Source organism: Prosopis cineraria, unplaced genomic scaffold (genome assembly GCF_029017545.1).
Source record: "Prosopis cineraria cultivar Desert tree isolate PC_DT_omini unplaced genomic scaffold, ASM2901754v1 PC10, whole genome shotgun sequence".
Classification (NCBI taxonomy): Eukaryota; Viridiplantae; Streptophyta; class Magnoliopsida; order Fabales; family Fabaceae; genus Prosopis; species Prosopis cineraria.
This window is the reverse complement of record NW_026555341.1, coordinates 30,985,738-31,010,779: the sequence shown is the minus strand read 5'-3', so window position 1 is coordinate 31,010,779 and position 25,042 is coordinate 30,985,738. Positions and strand designations below refer to the sequence as shown.

Below are 25,042 nucleotides of genomic sequence, written 5' to 3'. Positions count from 1 at the left end.
TCCTTTTGAGAGAAATAAGAAAAATTTGTTGCCTACGTTGCCCCACATATATTGTAATGACCTTAAATTTTAAAAAAAAAAAAGTTCACCTAATTAATATTTTATTTAAATTAATTTTGTAGCAAGTGGAGAATGACAGTTTAAGTGAAACTTATACTAATAATATTTCTGATGATCTAGAGTTTGAATTTTATTAAATAAAAAAAATTGATATTATTTTGTTTTAAATTATAAAAAAATTTTGGGTTTTTCTCCTTGCAATTTTCCTTATGCCAATTTTGTAATTTTTTTTGGGCCTTTCTTATAATTTTCCCTTTTTTTTGTTCATATTTTTATATCTCTTACACGTGGAAAAGCATCGGCTTTCCCATTTCTTCCTCTCTTATTCTCTCCACAGCCAATATGTTCTCTGGATTCTTCACCATCAGTCCATTCTTCTGGTCCCCCTCATCGGTTTCAGCTACTCACCGTTGGTCTGTGCTCCTTCTCGCCGTGGCATCTCCGCCTTAGAGTCATCAGATTTTTTCTTCTGCTTCTCTTTTTTTGAGCGACAGAACCTGTGAAAGTGATAGAGAGAGCGTATGAAATTTTTCCTTCTCTTCACCGTCGATCTGCTTCTCTGTACCTCGCTGTCGACTTCCTTCTTTGCCGCCTTGTTCGTCCGCTACTCTTTTCTCCATTCATGTTGCCAGCTACTGTGAGGATGTAGTCACCGAATACTCCTCCCCAGTCGTTCTCCTCTGTTCTTTTCCTGATTTGTGTTGGCGTGTGTATGTTTGTCATCTTCAACTTATCTTCCTCCTCAGTTCTGGTCATCGTGCATGCATGTGGTAAGCTTCTTGTTTTCTTCTCTTTTGATCGAAAATTTTGCCCTTGCTTTTGTTTTATGGCTGCCATGAATTCTTCAGAAATTGAGGAGTTGAATTGATTTGGTTGCTGCTGTATATAATTTTATTGGGATGCCAAACTGAATATTGACGATAAATTTAATATGGGAAGAAGATTAAATTGTTGGAGGCTTGTTGAGAACTGAACTTTGATGAATGCTCTCTGGGTGTTTGTCAAAATGTTTGAGAAAAGAATTTAGTGAAAGAATGTTGTTAAGTTTCCATGTTTATCTTGGAGGGGCATGTGTTAGTACAGTACCTATTGGAAATTTCAAAATTTTTGATTGTTAATATTAGTTTCTTCTCAAATGTGATTTAAAGACTTGATTGGGATTTATTTTAGAATGTTTTGTATTATTCATAATGCTTGAGTAATGTAAGGGAGCTTGTCTTAGGAATTAAATGAAGAAAAAAAATTAGTACTAATGGAATTTCAATATGTGAATGTTACCAAGATGTTTTTTTTAATGCTTAAAGAAAGGAGTAAGGTGTCAATAGATTAATATAATTAAATTTGGAATTCATTGCCAAGAAAGAGGAAATTTATATTCTAGTTTAAAAGTTTATATTGATTTCGAGAAAACTTTAAAAAATTACATTTGAGCTTGAAAGTAGGGTTATTTACTTTATATCAAAGTGCTTGTTTCTTAACTTACATTGGAATGTAGATGGAGTGTTTGTTGAAATGTTTGAGGAAGGAATTGAGTTGGATTGAAGTAAGTATTAGAGTCTTATTGGGTATTTATTATGAATTGAACCTTAATACACTTAAGGTGTTTGTAAAAAAGCATGATAGAAAATTTGACAAAAATGCAAATGGTTTAATTTTCACATTATTAGTTTTAAAGGAATGTGTATAAGTGGTGGCTTGAGCCATTAAATTGGCATCTTGGGGTACTTAAGGGAAGTAATGTTAACTAATGGTTATGGCATTTCATTATGCTTTTAAAAAGGTACAAAAAGAATTGAAATTGCTAAGTTAATAATATGATAAGGAAATCGTTGGCTGAACATGCATGGTTGTGATGTTATTTAAAATTAATTTGAATGTCACTAATTGTTTGATGAATTAGTTGACAAGTGATATTGAATGAGGTAGAGGACTTGTTAGAGTAAAAGAATTTTGTTTACTGTTGACGATGAGGATATTAATACTTATTTATATTAAGAAAAAAAATGAATAAGTAATCTTTGAATTGTGATTGATTTATTAAAAAAATTAATGGCACCCTTGGAATTAAGTGAGAACTTGAAGTGAAGCAAGTTCTAAAATTATTGAAAAACTCCTAGGTGAGTAGGTGGTGTCTCAAAATTTTTTTTTGCAAAGTATTTATAAAAATTTTCTATTTAAATTTTTATATTATTCCTTTTTAAGTTGTATAAATATTCTTGTTCCTTGTATTTTATTATTTATACAATTCTTCTTACTTACCTTACTTTTATAATAATTGGTTCATCACAAAATTTGCTTTATTTTCATTAGGAATTGTGCTATTGTTAAGGAATATTTGGATCCGACATATTAATTATTAACTGATTATTTATTTTAAGCATTTTTGTTGTTTAAATTTTATAATTTATATGACAGTGGTTAACACGATGATTTGTGCATAGAGAGAAATTTGAAAACAAAATTTGATAGCTGAATATTATATTTTGAAAGAAATAATTTTAAATGAATGTTTCAATTTTATGCACTCTTGATTTTAATAAGAGGGATCGAGTTCAGAATGCTGAATGCTAACAGTAATTCTATTAGCCCCTGGCGCGCTATGGTACATTTAGGTAATAGGGTGGTTGTAGGAGGTGCTAGCCTCATACGCTGGCCAATGCATGTGGAAAGGAGGGATGGATATTCATGAATATTGTACTCACGCTTATTTAATAGGCTTAATGCCTGTGTTTGTTTCATAATTTTTAGCTGTGCTTGATTATTTTGTAACTTTAAGCTGCGTTTGTTGGTGACTTACTCTCATAGATTGTGTGTTCATAATTGTTAATTATTTATCCTCGTGAACTATGTGTCAATACTTGTTAATCATTCTGATTAAGTCCTATTAAAAAAGAAAATTTTGAAATTATTTCTTTAAATTTGATTTCATAAAGAAAATTGCTATTTTTACTATACATGGAATTTATATTGAGCAGTATGTGTGTGTGTGTATACATATATCCCAAAATGTTTAAGTATGTGTAAAAATTTAATGCTTTGAAATTTTAATAATTTTTATTTGTATTTATGTATTTATGGTTTATACAATTTTTAATTGATTATTTTAGTAAATTTATAATTGATTCATTGATTTGCTTTTTATTGTTTCCTTCAATTGTAATCAAGACGCTACTCATTGGATAAATTTTATTGGTCTTAAATATTGAAATTGACCCTATATTTTTTATTGATCATTGAGGGATACAATTGCTTTCTGAAACCATGAAAGCATGTGTTAGTTAATTTTGACATAAATATATTTTGTATTATAAAATGTTAACTTAAGGCTCCACGATGTCATAGTTAGATCCTAATCTTATTGTATTATTGTAAAAACTTGTTAGTGTGGAGCAAAGATCCTTTCAGGCTTGGCTGATAGGTTTTATTATTATAAAAATTTTGATAGATCTTAATTATAGGGGAGATTCTATTGAACTTTTTACATAATAGTTAAAACTTTATTAATGTTAAATTTAGATATAAATTATATATCATTATCCTGAATTAATTTTCTTTTTAATTAAAACTTATGGAATGTAAGTCTATTTCATATTTTTTTAATTAAAACTTATGGAATGTAAGTCTATTTCATATTTCGTGTTGGTAGCACTCTTAGTACTAGTGTGTAACATATATAACCATCGATCTATTAGCAATGAGAATCACATTATGCGATGAACACGGTAATTTTCCATGCTATCGTTGAAAGAAATAAAAAAATGATTTATTATAGTTTCAATGAAATTTTAACTTGGAGTTATCACTTTCAAAATCACCCAAGAAATTCCAGAAAGATAGTTCTGCGGTATATATGTTATAGGATGCTAAGTTTTAGAGAAACAATCAATATTAGCTTGTTATGCAACATTAGAAATCTATTTTTGATATGGAAAAAGTTAGCTACTTTTTTTATTTTTGGATAAACGAAGATAGCTAAAATCAGCTACTCTACTATGCAAGAAAGAAAACTAAGATCCTCAATAGGTAAAAGGTGAAGACCGGGAGGTAGTGCTAGTGCTGGTGCTCATTTTGCAAGACAATCAGCTTCCACATTTTCATCTCCTCGAGCATATCTAAGCTTCACCATCCAATCATGAGAGAGCATGTTGTGGCATTCATGGATCAAGCTCCAATTATCATCAACATCATTGTTTTCGTCCTTGATCAAATTAATTAAGAGCCTCTAAAGAGTCACTTCTTAGACAGGCCATTCAATGGCCCCCATCCCCAGCTCAACAGAGCCCAACAATACAAGCCCAAAGTTTAGCAATAAGAATATCTCTTTCCTAGAGTTTAAGCATAAAAGATTTGAAAGGAAATTGCTGATGATCTCTAATGATACCCCCATAGCTCGTATCCGCACTAAAATGAGGATAGGTTCCATCAACATGCATCGTAATCAACCTTAAGCAAAGTAAGATTCTCCTCATTCCTCATGGATCATTACTATAAAATATATATTTTACTATCTCCAATTCACATTACTTTCTAAAAATAGGAGGTAAAAAATTTTAAGTGGTGACAATTTCATAATTAAATGATGAATCTGAAAAATATCTACATTGCTTTTAAAAATAAAAAATAAAAAAACGACATGGTTAGTTGTTTCCATGGTGCTTTTTTGCAAGTGACGTGGATTCACTATACATATTAACGTCACTTACTGAAAAATTGACTTGGGTTATGATATCCACGTCACTTTTTAAATGCCTGACTTGGAAACTTAAAACTGATGTTACTTTTTTTCAGAAAAATAAATAAAAACCACGTCCCTTATTTTGTGAGAAACGATGTTGATAGCCCTTCACTTTCTCCACTTTAATGGCTCTAAGTCGATCTCTCATTCCATCAATTCCCCATTCTATTCTAAACCTTCATTCTCTCCAACCAAACTCGTCATCTCCATTCTCCACCAGCTTCACTTCAGCAACTTCGTCGTCGTTCTCCTCCAGCTTGACAACAACCTCGGCGTAGCTGTTCTAACCAGATTTGCTGCACTTAGCTCGTTGTCGCTGCTCAAGCTCGTCTATCCTGAAGCTCGATGCCTCCCCCAGACCAGATCTAACGCATTAAGCTCGCTGTCGTTGATCTTATCTTGTCCTCGGTCGTCTCCCTCTAGCTCGTTGTTGTTGCTGGTCGTCGAAGCCCTGCTATTGCTTTGCCGCCATGTTCCGCTGAAGCCTTTTTTGCAAGAAACTTTAAATGATATATATATATATATATAGATTTTTTTTCTAGCAACTGAATTCATAAATTATTTTGGCTGCAACAAACTAATATAATTTCAAATGATATTGATCTTGACCCATTAGTACCAAATAAGCAATTATACTGGAGAACGAAGTTGAACGGGGGGAAAAAACTAGAACATGGGTGTGCCTTTAATGATGTTATGAAAGCAGAGCCACGTGGGGTTGAAGACACATGCCTGGTAATGCCATCATGAAGTCGGGTGCTGAGTGGTATTGATCTTGACTCACCACATAAACAAACAGTGACCTTTTGGGCCGAATTTAATATATATATTTAGGGTGAATTTAATATGTTATTTAGTTTACATCATTTAAGATTCTTTAAATATTACTAGTGTTTCATCTATTTTCAAGTTTAAATGACTGATCTAATATCCTGCATGTTTTTTTTTTTTTTGGCCTTTTGCTCATTTTTTATCCAACTGTTTGCAGGGAGAGCCGGTAGATATGGGTCCAAGTTTCCCACTGGGGAAGTAACATGCTTTGATGCAGAGGATCTACCCTTGCTTCATTCATCATTAAATTCTCCATCCCCCACATTAGAGGTATCCTTCAAAGCACCTCATGCCAAGCATATAACCATGAGAAGAAACGAAAAGCTGCTAATAGATTTAAATCTTAATTTATGCTTTGCTAACTTGATTTCAGATCTTCTATTGTTGATTTTTGTTGTGATATATACTTTTTCATGCATATACATTCACGTTTACACCCCAAAGATAGTTTCACACAGATACCGGTAGGTTCGCATAATAGCCTAATAATTTGCATGTTATTCTCATTGATTCTTTATTTAAGTCTAAAATTTCTATTCTTAAGCTAGAAATTTGACAGTGTTGGCGGTTATTATCATTTGTCTCAATTGGTAAATTTTTTGGTATCTCATCTTAATTTTATGGGATTATTCCTACTCATTTGTTCCCTGATTCGATCTAAGTCAGATGTGATTCAGATCTGATACAACAGCTATTTTGCCTGCCCCTTTAGTTTCCCTTAATTTGTATAGCTTTGTCTAGTTATGACTTATGGGATATTCCCTCTCGATTCATGTAATTCTTCTCCATTTTGTTTTCCTACGCCTTTTTCTTATAATTCATATAATTCTTATGGGATATACTCTAGCTTCCTGTAAGTAATCTTCAGCACGCATGATATTTTTATGGGGTGATGATTTGTGGGAGCAATTCCTTTCTAATTGTGGTCCACTGCTATCAGATCATGGACTTGTGATTGGTAGTTTGGTTGTACAACTGACATACCATGATGAAGTCAACTATTTGTACCCTTTATCTATCAGATGTCAAACTTGAAGATTTGTAGTCACATTAAGATGCAAATAGCCATCAAGTTTAAGTTCTGACAGACACGGTCCTTGTGCAAACTTGAAGATGTGATTGTACTATGTTCTTATCAATTTTTTTTTCCTTTTTTGTTGCAGGAGTATTTTTTAGACAATGCCAAATTATCAGAAAATTATTTCATTGTTAATTGCAAAGATTATTGGTATGTTTAATTATAGCACCTTGCCGTTTAATCAAGGACATTTTATGTTGACGTTTCATTACTTACTATCATTTTGATTGCTTCCTTTCATTTAAATGTTCACTGATCTCCTTTTGGTTGTGATGTGGATATTGTTTGGAATTGCTGTCATCAGAAAGTCGCTGCTATTATTGATGAGTTCCCACTTGGATTGCATGAAAATTATCTGTTTTGCATAAGGCATACTTTTTTTCTTCAAAAAATTTACCAAGATTTCTAATGTCATTTCGACTTCTATGAATTGAAAGAGTCAGAGTGAACAAATTAGGGTGTCCGCACGTTTCTTATCTCTTTTCTTTTAACTAATACTTGTGATATTCGGTCCAGTTGACATAGATGATGAAATTTCGTCTCGAGGCCTTTACACAGGTAATCAATCTTTCTTTCATCATTATGAGATGCATTGACATCAGATTGAAGGGCATAAAAGTGACTATATATTTTTTTATCAACCAGTTTGCGGAGACTTATGCTAAGAAAGGCCTTGTTCAGCTTCGGGAAATATTTACTCCTGGTACAGTTAAGGTGCCTAAAGCACCATCTGCTCTCGAGGAACTTGAATCTATCCACAAGGTGAGGTTTATTTTATTTCTTTTAATTGTTATTAATCTGTGCTAGTATTCATTGTTGAATGTCTTGATTGACACAAGCACTAGTCCATTAAACACGATAGGGTATTTTTTTTAGATTGAGAGTGATTTTAAATCATTTTCAATCCAAAAAAATGCCTTTTTTTTTTTGAATAAAAGCTAGAATTTTTACCTAAGTTTTTAAGAAAAAGTGACATAGAAAGTCTATTCTTTATGTCATTTTTAAATGAAAAGTTGAAAAACCACGTCATTTATGATTCAAAAGTTAGGTGAAAAGTTGAGAAATCATGTTACTTTGAATTTAAAAGTGATGTGAAACATCTTATCCTTGTCTCTCCTAAAAGTGATGCGGATAGCTAACTTTTTATGTCCCGTTTCTTTCAATAGAGATGTGAAAAGGTTTTAAAAAAGCAATGTTAAAAGTGTTTTTTTTTTGTAATAGTGGATACATGAAACTTAACTTGTCTCAAGTTTAAATGGGCATCCTTATAGCTAAAAACAATAGCTTTAGCCTTCATATATATATGTGTTGATGGCCAACAATGATATTTAAAAAAAAAAAATTTCCTATCTTCATTTCTAGAAGAGCTAGCAAGTAATCACAAAATAATTCCTTTCAATCATATACATCATTTCCACACCATTGCATTGATGCTCAGAGAGCGCCAATTCCAAAGGTTTCAACTAAAACAAACTTGAGATAAGACCCGTTTTGTAATAAAAAGTCATAGGAACTTAACCTCATCACAATTTCAGAAAACATGAAGGGAATCCTCTAAATCATGATTGCACCATACATAAGAAGCTAAAGCACTCATGCCTCAATTTTTCTAAGCCTCATTTGTCAAAAGTTTATTATGAAGAGAAAGCCACAAGAAGTGTAATGACCTGGAAATTTAAGAATTTTTAAAATATGTAATAAATAATTAATGGACCAAATAAATCAACAATTGTAAAAAAAAGGGGCCAACAATTAGAAAAAAAATTAAAAACTCAGAATATATTTACAAAGTTAGAGTAAATAATAAAGTAACTAAGTATATTTTATTAATTTTTGAGAGAAAATTTAATAAGATTTATTAGTGGTTTAGTGGTAACTTTATTTGCTAAATGCCCTTCGGATTTTGGGTTTGAATCACTTTTTGCCCAAGTGAAGCATTTTATTTATTTTGGCCAAACCTCATGAAATTACCAAAATGACAATAATAAGAAAGCCCCGCAGGCATCAACTTTCACATTTTTCCTTCCCCATTTGCGATTGATTGTTCCAGAACCAAGGGGAGAGAGTGAGAGCTCGGTGTACCATCTTTCGTCCTCTATTTTAATCACCTATTTCCAACGAATCGTGGGTGTGCTATCCGCTGTTGCAAAGGGCTCTGTAAGCTCCTAATTTCTTCTTTCTCCTCTGTTTTAGCGTTGTGTGCTTTCCTTCTCTGTATCTTTGTTCTGCGTTGTTACTGTCTTGGGTGAGTGGAAGGGTTGGATTCTTTCTTTCCATTTCTCCTTTGCTTGTTGGTGGGTTCAAGCTTCATTTGTTCCCTCCCTCGTTTCAGATTTATGTAGTTGTGGTTGTTGAATAGGTTATTGTAAAAGAAATAGAAAGACTGATTCTCCCTCATTGTTCTTGCTTGTTGCGTAAATTAAAGAGTAGTTTGGATCCAGGAAAATCAAAAATTAAGTTTAAAGAGCATGAGTTTTGATAAACGATTCTACTTTAATTTTCTTCTTGGGTTTAAAAAAATAAGCATGGATTGGTGCACCTGTTAGTGAATGAATGAAGTTTTAGCTAAAGCTTCTCGTATTGCATTTTCTTATTTAATTGTGCTAAGTGCTTTTGTTCTTATCATATTGCCTAGTATTTTATTTTATAAAATAGTGTTGTTTGCTGCATTTGCACTCCTCTTTTACTTAATAAAAAAATGGGGAGGTTTAAATTGTTTTTTTTTTAAGTTGAAATTGATTCTTGGCAAGGAATTCAATCTGAGAAGAATATTAAATTTAATTGATGATGATTGTATGGTTTGATATGAATGTACACAAGATATTTGATAAGTTGTTTGATAGAAGAATTTTAATCTAGGATAGCAAATAAATATGAGAAATATATTATTGTTAACTAAATTATTATAGAAGATAGTTATTATCTATAATTAAAGGTTGGAACTAACGGTAGAAAATTTTGAAAAAAGGTATTTTGGTTCATAATTATATGTCCAAGTTTGTTGTTCTTATGTTAGATTTTTGGTACATATAAAGTGTTAGATGAAATGTTTGAGTGAAGAAAGTTTATGGAATTAGATATACTTGAGTGATAATACTAATTAAATCAAGGAAGTTGTTTATTTTTTATACACTACTAGAAAAATATAAATTAATGAGAAAATTTAGCAGGGGATTTTCTATCTTTTTTTAAAATGCCAAATTAGTGAAGAAAAATAACGAGAGATAATTAATTCCTCTTTAAAATAAAATAATTAGTGAAAAAAATAATGAGCGACTGTCAATTTTCCTCTAAAATAATATAATTAGTAAGAAAAATAGTGAGGGATATTTATTCGTCTCTAACATAAAATAATTAGCGAGAAAAATAGTTAAAAATATTTATTTCTCTCTAAAATAAATTTATTAACAAGAAAAATAGTGAGAGATTATAAATTTATCTCTAATATAAGATAATTAGTAAGAAAAATAGCAAGACATATTTATGCCTCTTTAAAATAAAAAAAATTAACAAGTTAATTTTATACCTAATTAAATTTAAATTAAGATAATTAGTGAGATATTTGTGTTCTTTTTTATTTCTCTTTATAAAAAATTTATATTTTGTTAATATTTTCAAATTTTTTATCGTAAAATTCTTCTTTTCCAAAATATTTGTTGGGGGATAAAATATGCATTACAGTGTTAGGCCCCAATTCTTGATCATTCCTTCCCCCCCTTTTTTTTTTTCCAGTACTTTCCCTCCAGAATTAGTGTCCAACACTAATGCAAAAAAAAAAAAAAAAAATCACAAGGTCAACTAAACCAAAATTCATTGACCTATCTGCACTTCATCAATTCATTTATGATTCTTCCTCCGTGCGCGTGCCGCTGTCTGCAGTTGATTGACGCTATCTGCACTTCGCGACGAGCCTCTATCTTCCTCTCGTGACGCGGCCGTGCTCCTCTGTTCCTCCTCCCACTTCGTTGCTGTGCTTCTTGGTTGATCCTCCAGCACTTCCTCCTCCGGCGCAGCGTTCTATATAAAAAGGTACTGCTTCACCTTAACCATTGTCCTCTCCTTGGAAACTGTAATAACTTAAAAAAAATTTAATGTAAAATAAATTTATAATAAAGTATTGTGATTTATTTTATTAATTTTAGTATAAATATCATGAGTAAGAGAAAACGGTGCTCTAGTGATGGGACCAGGGTCTCTTCTTTTTTTTTTCTCTCTTTTCCTTCACTTCTTCCATTCCCACCATTCAAAATTTTTTATTAAATAATTTTTTTAAATAATAAAATTAATAAATGATAGAAATGGGAGAAGTGAAGGAAAATAGGGAGAAAAGAGGTGGAGAGATCTCACTTCCTCCAGTGATGTGTGCGCCTGTAAATTTCTGTCATATCTCCTTCAGTCTGAATCATCTTGGTCCAAGGAAAGATTTTTATTTTGCTTCAGCTTTGGTTAAAATTACTGTAATGCCCTTTTAAAAAATTTTAATTAATAAATAAATTAAAAAATATAACAGCTGATTCTTTTGTTTGCTCCTCATCTCCATTTTCTCGACTACTTCAGAATGAGGAGGGAGAGAAATTTGCTCTCCATTCTTCGTACACCCTCCACCTTTCTTTCCGTTCTGTCGCCGGTGATTGTGAGTGCTGGAGTCTTCCTCTTCATCCTCCTTTGAGACTGACGCCAGTGATCTCCTTACTTTCTCGAGCTGGCTCATGTCTGAACTAGGGAAGAGTAAGGCTTCGTTTGGTATGATTGAATAGTTTTTAATGGAATTGGAATCGGAATCATAATTAGAATTGGAATCAGAATTGGAATAGAATAGAATTACAAAAATATGTTTGGCATGTCAGAAAAATTAGACAGAATCCTTACATTATTTTTGTTTGGTACGTAAGACATGGAAATGAAATTATACTTAAAAGACAAAAATACCCTATATAGAAATTAAAATAAAACATAATAAAAGCTTAATTGTGTTTCAATTTCCTTATGTATTTTATATGTTAATGAAATATTATATAGATGACAGATATTATATATAAGTAAAATATTTTACAAAAAAAATTTAATTTCCTCACATGTTTAGTATATAAATAAAATATTAGATAGATGATAAATATTATATATAAGTAAAATATTTCATAGAAGAAATATTATAAATACATATATCGTATTATATTTACACATACACACATATATTATAATTGGGTGTCATCATTTTGGGTGTTGTTAGGGTTATATGTTTTTAGAACAAAATTGTCTTTCTATAATTTTTATGAGGGTAAAAGTGTCTTAAAAGTTACAATTCTATGGAATTGCCCTTGATTTCATAGCTTTAAACAAAGAATCCAATTCAACCTATTTTCATGGAATTGGGATTCTTGGGAATTATGATTCATGTCTACCAAACATCACTTTATTCAGATTCTTTTTTCAATTCCATTTCCATCTCTACAATTCCAGTCTACCAAACATGGCCTAAGAGAAAATCTGTCGCCCTCTTCCTCCTCTTCATAGCTCGCCGCTGCCGTAGGTAAATACGGCAGCTCCGTCCATCACTCAAATCGTGAGTTCTTCTTGCCTTTATGCTGTCGATTTCCTCTTTTCTTTCCTTAGCTCACTGTTCTTCTCCCTCCTCTGTTGCTAGCATGCTCTGGGTTCTTCAATGTTTTACTATGGAAGTTAGTTCGTTGTTGGAAGAGGTTCAAATTGAGGCTGTCTCTTCCCCTGCACCACCGCCGTTCTTCTTTTGCCTTTGTCATTGGGTCTCTTATTCCTCATCTTGACTTGCTTCAAGTGCGTTTGACCCTCTCTGTTTTTTTTCTTGTATGTTCTGTTTGTGTGTGTGTTTAATGATGGAGATTGTGGTTTTTTTTCCCTAGCCTTGCTGTTCTGCATGTTCGAATATGGAGAGAGAAGTTCAAGCAAGTTGACATATTAGTCTTTTGAGGACGATGAAGAAGTATGGACTTGAATTTTATTTGAGTTTAATTTGAATTTATATATGAATGAAATTAGGGAAAACTAGACTAATTCAAATATGGATATTGGAGAATTTTGAGGACAATTGTTGGGATGAATGGAAGAATTGAAGCTTGGTATTAGTTAAGATTGGATGTTTGTGAGATATTCAATGAAATAGCTATTGGAAGGAGTTGGCCCATGATGATTAAACATGTGTAATAATTTAATTATTGTTGTTTAGAAAATTTTTGGAAGGCACTTTTCTTTGATAGAAGTTGGAAGCTTGGTCATTTCAAATACTGATTTAGGACAACTTTTAGTAAAGGAATTGAAAAGAAAAAAAAAACAAAAAAAAAACACTTGGTCTTATAGGCTAAATATTGTTTAAATAAAGGGTATTTGATAAAATGTTTGAAAAGAGGAATTTTGTATTTAAAGTGGAAAAATATATGTGATAATTATATTATTGTTGATTAAATAATCTTGAAAGACATTTGTTCTTTGCAATGAAAGTTAAGGTAGAATTTAAAGGTTTTTGGGAGAGATATTTGAGTTGGTAATTCAAGAACCAAATTGCTATATGGACATTCATTTGGGATATTTTAAGATGTTTGATGCCATACTAAGAAAGATAAAAGTGAAGGTTTGCTTTCTGTTATTTATCTAAGTTGCTTTGGATTAAATAGTTTGGACAGTAAAGCATGTTTGAGGAAGTGACAATGGTATTACTTGAATAATAGGAATTTAAGGACAAAGCATTGTTCCTAGAAGATTTGTTTCGAAGTAAGTTATACACTTGGGAGCTCTACAGGTAAGTGGATAACGTTCCAACTGATTTTTCAATAAAGATTTCCTTTACTACAATAGTACATTTGTTTGCAAAATTGTTTTAGTAACAATGATGTGGTTATTGAATAGTTTGTTTATTAAACTTCTTTATTTTGTGAAATTACCTTTATCAGTTTTGAAATTTTAATTATTAATAAATATAAGTTTGGACTTTGAATTTGAGATTTCATTCTATGAACATTGGAATGATACAGAGAATGATTCATGCGAGTTTGACTTTGAAAATGAAAATTTTATTGTGAAAGTGATAATTTTCTCGCATGTTTGAAAATGAATTTGAAGAGACTTTACATAGAACACTGGTTGCTAACGGCAGTTCTGTTAGCGCTTGGCGTGCCATGGTAGACCTAGCTAGCAGGGTGCTTATAGGAGGTGCTAGCCCGTGCGATGGCCAACGCACGTGGAACGGAGGGATGGTTATTCGTGAGCATAGTATTCACGTTTGTTTCGTGGCTTCAGCTGCGTTTGGTTATTTACCCTCGTAGATTGTGTGTCCATGTTTGTATTCGTGGCATCAGCTGCGTTTGGTTATTTACTCCGTGGACTGTGTGTCCACGTTTGTTTATTGTTCTGATAAGTCCCTAAAATTGTGAATTTGATTATTTGGTGATTTTATATTCTATTGGTTTTTATTTAGTAAATTTTTACAAACATTTATTTCATTTATGTGCTTTCTTGAAACCAAGTGATAATAACATTTGTTATGATAGTGCAATGGTTTAAGATTTTATTTAAAATTTTATAGAGCTATTTTATTTTGAATTTTGTTAAATTTTTATGGAAATTGTTGTCTATTTAAATTACATAATTATTTCAAATTTGCCTTTTTATTCATGTTTAATTGTTTATTATTGGGATGTTATTCACTGAAAAAAGTATTTTTTGTCTCAGATAATGTGAATGGCTTTGGACTTCTAGTTGATCATTGAGGGCCATCTTTTGACTTGAAGTGAAGAAGTTAATGACCACCCTCCTTTTGTTGTAAAGATTTAAATATGAAATTTTATTTTGTAAATTTTATTGTAGGAGCTCCACATAACTATAGTTAAAGCCCTTATATGTGTATTATGCTTGATTTGTTTGGTAGAAGGAGCATAGCTCCTTGTTGAATGCTATTTGTTACTAAAAGAAAAAACTGTTGTAGAAATCTTGAAGTCTTATTTTGAGAATGGTCATGTTGACATTTAAAAAAAAATAAAATAAAATACAACCTTTTGTTTTATTATTCATATTGAAAATAGTTTGATTTGTTGTTAGATATATTTATGGTTCAGAACTTAGAATTTCTTAACTTAAGGCTTTTGGAATATGAGTTGTGTTTCTATATTCCGTGCCGGTCATGCCTTATTTTTAGGGTGTGACAGAAACCCATTGATTTGGTGCCAAAATGGTTTGTTACTCCTGTTGTCTTTAATCATTTCTTCAATCGTTTCTTGAATGAAATGCTTATCTGCTCTAGTTACTGGAATCTGTCTCTCTTTTCGTCTACGGACAAGTTATGGAATATAATTTGTGAGTTGTTCATCACTTTCCCCATTAGCTTCTCTAAGATTCTATGATTCATGAGCTGTCATAGTTCATACTGTAATTTTATATAGAATCACAACCTGATTACACACACACACGACTAAGTAATAGAATTAAATATGATGTGAATATATAAAAAAAGAATTAAATAGGATGTTTCATTATGTGCACAGTACTCTATGTGTTGCGGTAGACAAGCTTTAATAAATTCATGTTAGACAAAGACTAGGAAGTAAAACAATGGTTATAAATCAAAACAATTTGATGTCACACCAAACATAAAAAAATTAAAAAAAAATGAAGATGGATGTTGCCTGATGATACTTTAATGATGGGCATTTGCAAAAGAAAGCTTTTAAGTGTGTGCTTGAAGTAGTGTTAGAAGTGTAGAACCAAGGTTCAAATATTCACACACACTCAGACCTAATTGCATAACTATTGACATTGATATCCAAGAAGCATCTCATTTTAGATGAACAACTACATCGCCAAACATAAGACAAGACTAGTTTCCCATTGAGCTCTATACCATGTCCTCTGCTAGTTTCCTGACAAATGTTTGTCCAAAATAGCTTTGGCTAGGTTATTGAAGCTCACACATTAATTTATATATAAAATCATTACTGCTGAAAACAGGGGGAAAACAACTAAAAAAGGGGATCTCTTACAATTAAAAGAAGGTACGAAGCAGTCCAATCAAATCTATTTTGATAAGCCTAAAAAAAACATAACAAGGAAAGGAAAAAAAATTAGTGCTCGAGAATGAATGGCTCCTTGATTTGAGAAAAAGAAAGTTTGACACTTGAACACAGCAAGAGTCTATATCCTCAAAAAACAAAAGGAACCCACAACAGTGTACATTCTCATTGTTCCACAAAAAAAAAAAGATGAAACAAAAGCAAACCAAAAAGAAAAGCAAAAGACATTAATTTATAATTGAATTTTAAATTGAAAAGAAAGCATTGAAGATAAACCCCACATACATTAAACTTCTTCGGCCTCTGCATGCCTCTTGGATGACATTAATAACTTCGCATTTAAAATGCCTTCCTTGTTAGATTCATTATAGGGACAATATTGTGAACAAGTGCCTACTTTTAGGTAATTTATTATTCTTAGCATTATCTTAGCTAGCATAGTCTCTTGAATGTGGATTTTAATTGTTTCATTATTGGAAAATTTGTTTTTATTCAGAGGATTATAATTATTAGTATTATTATTGTGCTAATATTTTGTTTTTTTTACTATCCCTTGTTTACCTAAATCTCTTTAAGAACTCTTTTTATTTCTTTTTATAATGTATAGAGCATGAGGGTTGATAGAATTTGGATGAATAATAGAAATGATCAAAGTAAAAAAAAGGGTAACTAAAGAATTTATAAGTGATGTAGATGAGTTCCTAGAATTTGCAATATGCCAAGACAACTTTGTTTCTGATAACAAGATAAGATGCCCTTGTTTAAGGTGTTATAATAGACAGTTTCTTGATATGGATATTGTCAGAACTCATCTCTATAAGCATGGTTTTGTACCTAATTACTATCAATGAGTTTCCCATGGAGAACCTTATGTAGCCATGGATAAAAAAGAATACAATATCAATTGTAGCTCTCAACTAGGTGATGGTAGTATGCCAATCGTAGATCCTTATCATAGAATGGTCTTAGAAGCTGCCGTTCCTAGTTTTTGTCCAAATGTATTTGATGAGGATGACATATTTGTTGGATATGAAATGTTTAGAGATGATGGAGAGCTTCCTAATTGTGAGGCTAAGAAGTTTTATGTAATGTTAAAAGTTGTAGAGGAGTCAACTTTTCATGGGCGTAAAACTCATTCTATATTGTTTGTGGTAACAATATTATTGAACATCAAATCTAAATTTAACTTGAGTGAAAGTTGTTTTAATTGCATTTTGCAATATATCAAAGAACTTCTACCCAAAGATGCAAAATTGCCAAATGACTTATATAAGACAAAATAGATAGTGAGTAAGCTTGGGCTAGGGTATGAGAGAATACACGTGTGTGTTAATGGTTGTATTATTTATTACAAGGAACACAAAGACAAAATCACTTGTTCAATATGTGGTCATCCTCGTTATAAACCTAGAAAAAAAATGTGATAAGTAAAAGCATAATATACCTTATAAGGTTTTAAGATACTTGCCTCTTACCCTTAGGCTACAATAGCTATACATGTGATCAAAAACATCTGACCACATGCCATGGCATGCAACAACTCGTTGAGAGTCAGGGATGATGAGTCATTTATGTGATGGGGAGGCATGGAACCATTTCAATCAATGCCATCCTTCTTTCGCTGCGGAACCTCGCAATGCTGATTAGCTCTTGCATTTGATGGTTTTAGTTCTTATGAGCAAATATCACATACTTATTCTTGTTGGTTAGTAATTGTCACACCATATAACTTTTCATTAGGAATGTGCATGAGTACCCCTTATATGTTATTAACTCTTGTTATTCATAGGCCAAAGAGCCCTGGCCAAAATATAGACTTGTATTTGCAACCTCTTATAGAAGAGCTTAAAACATTGTAGGAAGATGGTGTAGAAACATATGATTGTTTTAGAAAACAAAACTTTCAACAATGAGCTGCTATTATGTGGACTATAAATGTGATGATCCAGGAATTAAGTAAAATTTAAATGTATAAGTTTGTATTTTAATAGTAGTTATAATAATTTTTGGAACGAATGTGACAAGAACGAAAGCTGATGTAGTGGCAGTTGAACATGTATGCTTTCATCAGGTCACAAGATCGCATTTGTTTAGGCCAAGGGGCTTAATTTTTTTTATGTTATGAAATTACTAAACTACCCTTATCACAATCATAGATTTTAACCCTTCTTTCTTTCCTTTTTTGATTATTCTAGATTAGAGAGAGATTGAGAGCTCTGACCAAACCATTGCCCTGCCTCCTACCGATCTCTACCTTCTTCCTTCTCAACCATTGGTCGCGTCGCTATTTACGTTGTGCTTGTTGCTAGTTCTTTTGCCACAGTTATGAATTCTTCCCCTGTTTCACAGCTAATCCTTCGCCTTTGTCATTACTTCAAGTATGCTTAGTCTTTCCTTTCTCATTGTTTCATGTACGTGTAAATGCTTTGGGTGAGCTAAGATTTTTTTCCTCTTGGTCGTTTTGCCGTCACTAGTATGCTCACTCTTTTTCTTCATTCATGGTAACAGTTCGTCCTTCTTCACTGTTCGAAGTTGCCTTCTCCTTTCTCTGTTTGTGCATGTTGGTTCATCTAAGGTTAGAAGCTTTGATCCCTCCTCCTTCTCTTGGTATAATCTGTGTGTGTGAGTAGTTGGGATGATATTGTTAAGATTATAAATTTCTCTTTGATTTTTCTATTGCCTGTGTTGAATGTAGGAGAAGAAAGAAATTCAAATTGAGCTGAAAAATCTATCTTGAGGCTTAATAATGATATATATATATATATATATATATATGGCTCAAAATATTTAAGGTAAATTGATTTTATTGGATTGGTTGATCTTGAGCAATTGTTAGAATCAATTTGAAAGAGAAGAGCTTAGGTGTAAAATTTAAAATTAGTGACTATAGGATGTTTGTTACAATGCTTGTTAGAGGAATTAGACTTTATTTTTGAATATTTTGAAATTTTATTGGTTCTTGGGATTAATATGGTTATTGATAAATTGTCAGATGTTTTAAATTGAATGGGTAAAAATAATGCACCTATGGTATTTGGTGCAAAGCCTGAGAAAAAGTTATGTCTCAAGAAAAATAGATTGGCATGGTTAAGACAAATTAGAGGAGACCAGTGATATAGATGATAATACTGGGACCATCTCTAAAGCATAAATTTAGTTTTAAAATTTTAGATGGTAATATTTGATTTGGAATTGTGTTAAAAATTAAAATTTATTGAAAAATGTATTTATTTATATCCCTAAAGGGTGCGTGGAAGAATAGGACCTTAACACGAATTAAAGGAAGAACATCTTTGAGAACTTCGATGAGTAAGTGAATAACATCCTATCTAATTATTCGTTAATAGTCTTTTACTAATTTTATTTTTATGAATTGTTTTAGTTTTGGAAATTATGAAATAATTATGAAGGATGATTAAATTATATTATATGCATTTATTTTTCCTCAAGAAATGTATTTCTAATATTGATGAAAATATCTTTGTTTATTGAACTTCGAAATTTCTTGGCTACACAATTAATGCAAGATTGCATATTAGCTCTTAAGCATTAATTTGGCAAGTTTTAATACTTGAAACAATTCATATGAGTTTGATATTAAGAATGCAAATTTTATTTCAAAAATAATTATTTCTCTTATATGTTTGAAACGTGATTTTTAAGAGAACTTTACATATAATACTGGTTGTTAATGACAGTTTTGTTAGCTCTCGGTACCTTGGTTAATGACTAGTTAGTTTGAATTCCGTGAGCTTTGACCTAATATTAGATTAATGTTGGCTAAATAATTATATTATCCTATGAACTTTAGGTTTAGTGGTACCATAAACTCTAAAATTATTTATATGCAAATTGTTCTCTTAACTTTTAAAAATAATGTAATCTAATCCCTATCATTAACAAAAATTAACCTTGACCATTATTTATTAGAAATGAATAAAAAGATCTCAAAAATTATATAAAAAGACCAAAAAAATTTGGTCCTTTTCCATAATTTTTGGATCATTGTTTGTAATTTTTGATAATTTTTTTGTAATTTTTTGTCTTTTTTTATCATTTCGTGATTTAACTGACAGTCATTTTTAACTTTAGCCACTAACAAGTTAAATTATACTATTTTTAAAAGTCAAAAAATAATTCACAATTAAAAGAGGCCTTGTCTTTCATGTACCCTAAGGGGGCTGTGGTTTAGACCAAATGAGTGCTAAAGCAAATTTGTGTAATAAATAATAATTTACAACTTTTTAGAACCATAATTGTTCACGCTAAAACATAAGAAAAATAAATTTATTAACAAAATATGTTGATACCGACTCAAATTGGTGTGAGCTGGGTTATTAAACTCGCTAAGAGTTAAAATAAGCAGATGATGAGGATATAAATTCAAATCATAAAGTTAAATTATAAACTCATAAAAATTTATTTTTATTAATAAATATCTTATTAAAAATATTTGATTAAATAATTAAAATATAAAATATGATTATAATTTAATTTAAATATATTTTAAATATAAATCATTAAAATTAAATTCATTTTCATTGATATATTGTCATACCAAATATAAAATTTTGAAATAAGACAACTTATTTTTGGTTGTCCTTTTTTCTTTTTTTAATTAATATTAGGCCTTACTTTTTTAGTTTTATTTTTCTTTGAACCGGATTCTATCACTTCTCTGAGCTGAGTTTTACACATTTAACTCACCTAATTTCAATGAGTTTAATTGAGTTCACATTTAATTTAAATTTATGAATGAGATAATATGATTTTATAAGTTAAAAACGTAAAATTGGTATACTTGAAAAGTCAACTCGTGAGTTTAATTGAGTTTGTATCTAATCTAAATTTATAAATGAGTTAGTACAATTTTATAAGTTAAAAATGTAAAAATGATAAGGTTGAAAATTCAACTCAAGAGTTTAATAACAATGGTGTGAAACTCTCGTTTCTTAAATAAATGATTGGATGTTTGATTCCAAGCACTTGTGAATATAAAAAATCTTAGTCGGAGGGTTTTATTCTTTGGCCTGCATACCCTTGTAAAGATTTAACCTCCAACCCTTTGCTCTTTGTTACTGGCAAAAATAGCACAACATCGCGGAGGAATAATTAAATTAAGACGGCCACTTCCTTCTTGGTTTTTTTTAATTAAATGAAAAATACTATTAAAATCAGAGACAAACAAATGCTACAATGACATTACCTACAGGCGTCAAGACAAACTTTCGAACCTGTTTGGATACCCCAAAAAGAAAATTAATTATGAAAGCTTTAACCATAGTTCTGTTAAAAAAAAAAAATCCCCAAAACCCCTCTTTTTTTTTATTATTATCATGTCTTGCATTCTTAATTGCATTTCAAAGAAGCTCATTTCACCAGCTTCTGCAAATCAATTATTTGCGTTTAGCTTTAATGGTGTGTCAAAAATTTTCAAATATCAAACATATCCTTGTATGGCTTATTGGTACCTCATTATACTGATAGCCTTCTTTTTTTTTTTTTGGCCAACTTATAATATATTTATAATAAATAGATATTATTATACATATTGAAAAAATAGATGAAAACAAACTTAATAATATAAAACGTAACTTTATCGTCTATTATTATATATATATATATGGATTTATTTTTTTACATACATTAAATTATTAATATTAATATAAATTAATTTATATAATTCATGAGATATATAAGTTTTTTTATTTTTATAAAAAAATCAGGTATATAAGTTAAATAATATATTTTACTTGTTAAATAAATTTGAAAAAATTTAATAATACATGTAACTTTATCAATAATTTAATTTTCAAAAGCAATATATTTATGGTAATTTATACATCTAAAATTAATTCGCACTAAATCAGTTAAATATTTTAATTCTGTTAAAATTAATTTCAAAAAAAATAATATTTAAATATGATTACATTATAACATAATCACTTATAATCAAAATCAATAATATTTATCAATTTTTTATATATTTAATTATATCCAAAGGTGCGGCAGTCATAACACGAATTTGGTGCTTATCCTCTCCCCAAGAAAAAGTCGGATTTCAGATTTCAGATTTATTCCTCACAGTTGACCCAATAAATAAAGTGAAAGGAAGCCAAGGGATCTTGATTCTTGAATATATAGTTAGAACGTAAAGGTAAGGTATTGTTGAAGCTCATTCAATTTTGCATCTTATTTCTTTGTGTCTTTTTTGGGAATGAATGATCCAAGAGGTTGAAAGACTAAAAGAGGGTTAAGCATCATCGCCATACCATCACTAAAAGAGGTTGAAACGACAAATGAAAAGAAACCAAAGCTTGAATAGCAGAGAAGAAGGAATCTATCTTGGGTGATCGTCGCCCTATGATGGTGCTCATTTGGATAAAAAAATAAGAACCATTCAAATTTTAATTTAAATAATCTATATTTAATAAATTATTTTATATTTATTAAAATAAAAATTTATAAAAATTATTAAAAAATAATAATAATTTTTTTATTATCAATTGGGTCTAGATTTAATTTATAGCATCTAATTTAATATTAAAATTTTTATATATTGACTACTCAAATATACTTTATATAGTCTGAATTTAAAATTTTTACTTGTTTTTTTAAAAATATTTCAAAAAATATTTATATTTTTTTTAAATGGACTGTGCATAATATATTGAGTAGTCAAAATATAAAATATAAAAATAAAAAATTAATTTAAACTAATTATATAAAAAAATATGAGTAGTAGTTAATATATAAAAGTTATAAAAAATTTAATATTAATTAACCCTTTAAAATAAATATAAACTTGATTGATGACAATATATATATATATATATATATATAATTTTTATTTTAATAAATATAAAATAATCTATTAAATCTGAGTCACACACCCAGGATAAACCCGATAAGAAGGACCTACACACACAGCAAAGAATAATTGAAAAAATAGTTGGAAAGCAAAGCACAGAGATTCACACTTTTGTTAATATATATTTAATTTGGAAGAATCACAGTCCAACAGGGATCGCAACTATTATCCTGCTTCTCTCATTCATCTTCCTCTCCATTCTCTTTCCTTCGTTTGGGTGAGTTCCATTTTCAATTTTCAAAACCTTTACGCTGTACTTGCTGTCTTACATTTCCCTTCCAAAATTGTTCTATGGGTTTTTCTTACAACCTTCAGACTGCGACATCAGAGACAGTTCAGATCTTGGATTCATCAATTGGTCCGACGTCTCTGGTAGTCTCTCTATCGTCAACTTCTAAGTCTCAAGTTAGTCTATTTCTATATTTATTGTTTGTTTTAATGTTATGTTTAACCTTACCAGTTACCCTGGTAGACTCTAAAATTTTAATTCCAACATAACAATCCCAACACTAGATATTGTCTTGTTTCTCAGAAGTTAGCCTTGTTTGCTCGAGTCTCACTTTTCTCACGACCTTTAATTTAATCTTTTGGTGGAACCGTGTTAGATTGTTTTAACCTTCTTGCAAATTTTTAAAATCTTATTTATCCTTATAGAATAAAGATATAATAATTAATGTCTTTCTTTAATTAATTTTTTTTACTTTTTATGTTATGTAACAATACCGATACCAAAAATCATACAACGGAGTTCAAATCATCCGAGGTTCTTTAATAAGAAAAAAAGAAGCTTATTTTTTGTTCAGACTTTCTTTCCATCTCATATCTGTATTTTCAGGGTTTTTTTTTTATGCTATCAAACCAACTCATTTTTTTTAACTGATCTCACACTACTTTTTAGTTTCAATCTTCTTCTGCTTGAGAGAGAGTTTGAACTGGATTTAAATATAGATCTCACACCACTTTTCACTCTTTTTTTTTCCCTTTAAACAAATAAACTACACAAAAATTCACAGATCTCAATTCTTCTTTTTAAACAGGGGTGGGTTTCTCTCATTTTTTTTTCTTCACTGTAAATTTGAACCATTCAAATTAAATCTGTATTTTAAAACTATCAAATCTAAATTTTCAAATTCAATTTAATAGTTCAGATCTACAGTGATTTCTTCTCTACTCTCCTTTACAGAAAAGAAAATTCAACTCAAAACATGTATCTTCTTTTTAAACATGTATTCCTCTGATCTTGTTTGTAGCTTTTCTTTCTCAACCATATAGATCGGGTAAAATATTACTTTTGAAAATTTTGCATCTTCCAAAATTTATAGATGAATTCTTCTAAAACTACTCAACTATATCTATTTGTAAAAAATCACATTCATTTTTAAATCATTGAACAGTAATTAAGTTGTAGTTTTTGGAAAAATTTGTAAATTTTAAAAGTTAACTTATAAATTGTGTGTGAATACTAGTAAATAATAATATTTTAATGTTTATATATATATATATATAAAATTATTAATATTTAATAAGATATTATTAAAATAAATATAATATTTTTTTAAAAATGGTAGTAGTAGTCCCAAAGTAAGTGCTTAAGATGGCATTTCGGTCTTTGGATATGGTACTTTTATATTCTTATATAATACATATCTGTAACTTTTTTTTTGAAATTTTGAAGATTAATTTTTTTTGGTCAATTAATAATCAAAATTAATATTTGTTAACGGCAATGTTGACATTACACTATTTTCAAATGTTGCAGGAAACATTGCAGTAAAAAAATTTAGAATTTTAGATGTTTATAGACTTGTAGTTGGAGGAGGAAAAAAATTAACATTAACCCTAAAAATATTTTTTTTTTGCTTTAACCTTGTTAATTCACTTTATCAATAATGTTTGTTTGTGATAATTTATTAATAATAAATTTAACCTAAGAAACATCCTGCACGATATTTTAATTCAAAAAGATTATTTCGATTTCTTTTAGTTAATTTTTGCTTTAGTTAATTTATATATTTATTGTAAGCCAATTAAATTATATTTATTGTACATGAAAGCGCGCCCATGTACACACTCTTATTGGTTACTTACACTAACAAATATTGAATAATATATTTTCCCGAATACACGAGAAACAAATCTTGAAAAATTTCGATCCTCATCAGAAAAGAAAAGATATTATTTGATTTTTTTAATAATTTCATATAAAGTTCTTTAAATTTTTTGGGTCATGTATATCATTACGAGATATGCTTTCTAATGATAGATTCTTTGAAAGATGGAAAATCTTTAAGGTTTTCTGGGATTCAGTCACGTACAATTGGCAATGTAACTTTTGAAGATATATGGTTCTCTTTGGCTTTGCTGGCTCAAATGGCAGAGATTGTAATATCAGTTTTTGCCAAAGTTGCTGAATATTTGGTAGATCCAGTGGT

At 30.0% G+C, this 25,042-nt stretch overlaps 2 protein-coding genes and 1 long non-coding RNA gene across 5 annotated transcripts in view; all 3 read left to right on the top strand.

Annotated features, from left to right (window-relative positions):
- The first annotated feature begins 393 nt into the window (after window positions 1–393).
- LOC129321861 (DExH-box ATP-dependent RNA helicase DExH16, mitochondrial-like) lies at window positions 394–18,841 on the top strand. Of its 3 annotated transcripts, XR_008596120.1 has the most exons (6): window positions 394–830; window positions 5,784–5,896; window positions 7,221–7,262; window positions 7,350–7,466; window positions 10,584–10,733; window positions 11,262–11,541. XR_008596120.1 is itself a non-coding variant. In XM_054967793.1 (4 exons), coding segments are annotated over exons 1-4 (237 nt in total). In that variant the 5' UTR covers window positions 394–772; the 3' UTR covers window positions 7,010–7,036. The 3 variants fall into 3 exon arrangements, 1 of the variants encoding a protein (XP_054823768.1); XM_054967793.1 differs by lacking the exons at window positions 7,221–7,262; window positions 7,350–7,466; window positions 10,584–10,733; window positions 11,262–11,541 and adding exons at window positions 6,790–6,854; window positions 7,009–7,036; XR_008596119.1 differs by lacking the exons at window positions 394–830; window positions 5,784–5,896; window positions 7,221–7,262; window positions 7,350–7,466; window positions 11,262–11,541 and adding exons at window positions 8,688–8,861; window positions 18,248–18,314; window positions 18,435–18,841 and having other exon boundaries at window positions 10,437–10,733.
- On the top strand, window positions 12,165–13,171 carry LOC129321862 (uncharacterized). Its single transcript, XR_008596121.1, has 3 exons — window positions 12,165–12,267; window positions 12,349–12,497; window positions 12,584–13,171. It is a non-coding gene; the product is annotated as an uncharacterized LOC129321862 (long non-coding RNA).
- A 4,084-nt stretch (window positions 18,842–22,925) lies between the features above and the next one.
- LOC129321403 (uncharacterized) overlaps window positions 22,926–25,042 on the top strand; it is a 12,742-nt gene continuing 10,625 nt past the window's right edge. Inside the window, exon 1 of the mRNA XM_054967153.1 lies at window positions 22,926–22,982. The gene's annotated coding sequence lies outside the window, so the exon portion shown is untranslated. The remainder of the gene's footprint in view (window positions 22,983–25,042) is intronic.

What these genes read in the sequence shown, in the direction of transcription:
- LOC129321861 (XM_054967793.1), top strand. Translation starts at nt 773, where the DNA reads ATGTTTGTCATCTTCAACTTATCTTCCTCCTCAGTTCTGGTCATCGTG. An exon ending in GGTCATCGTGCATGCATGTG is followed by an intron (nt 831 to 5,783) that starts GTAAGCTTCTTG and finishes AACTGTTTGCAG; the next exon opens with GGAGAGCCGGTAGATATGGG. An exon ending in CTCCATCCCCCACATTAGAG is followed by an intron (nt 5,897 to 6,789) that starts GTATCCTTCAAA and finishes TTTTTGTTGCAG; the next exon opens with GAGTATTTTTTAGACAATGC.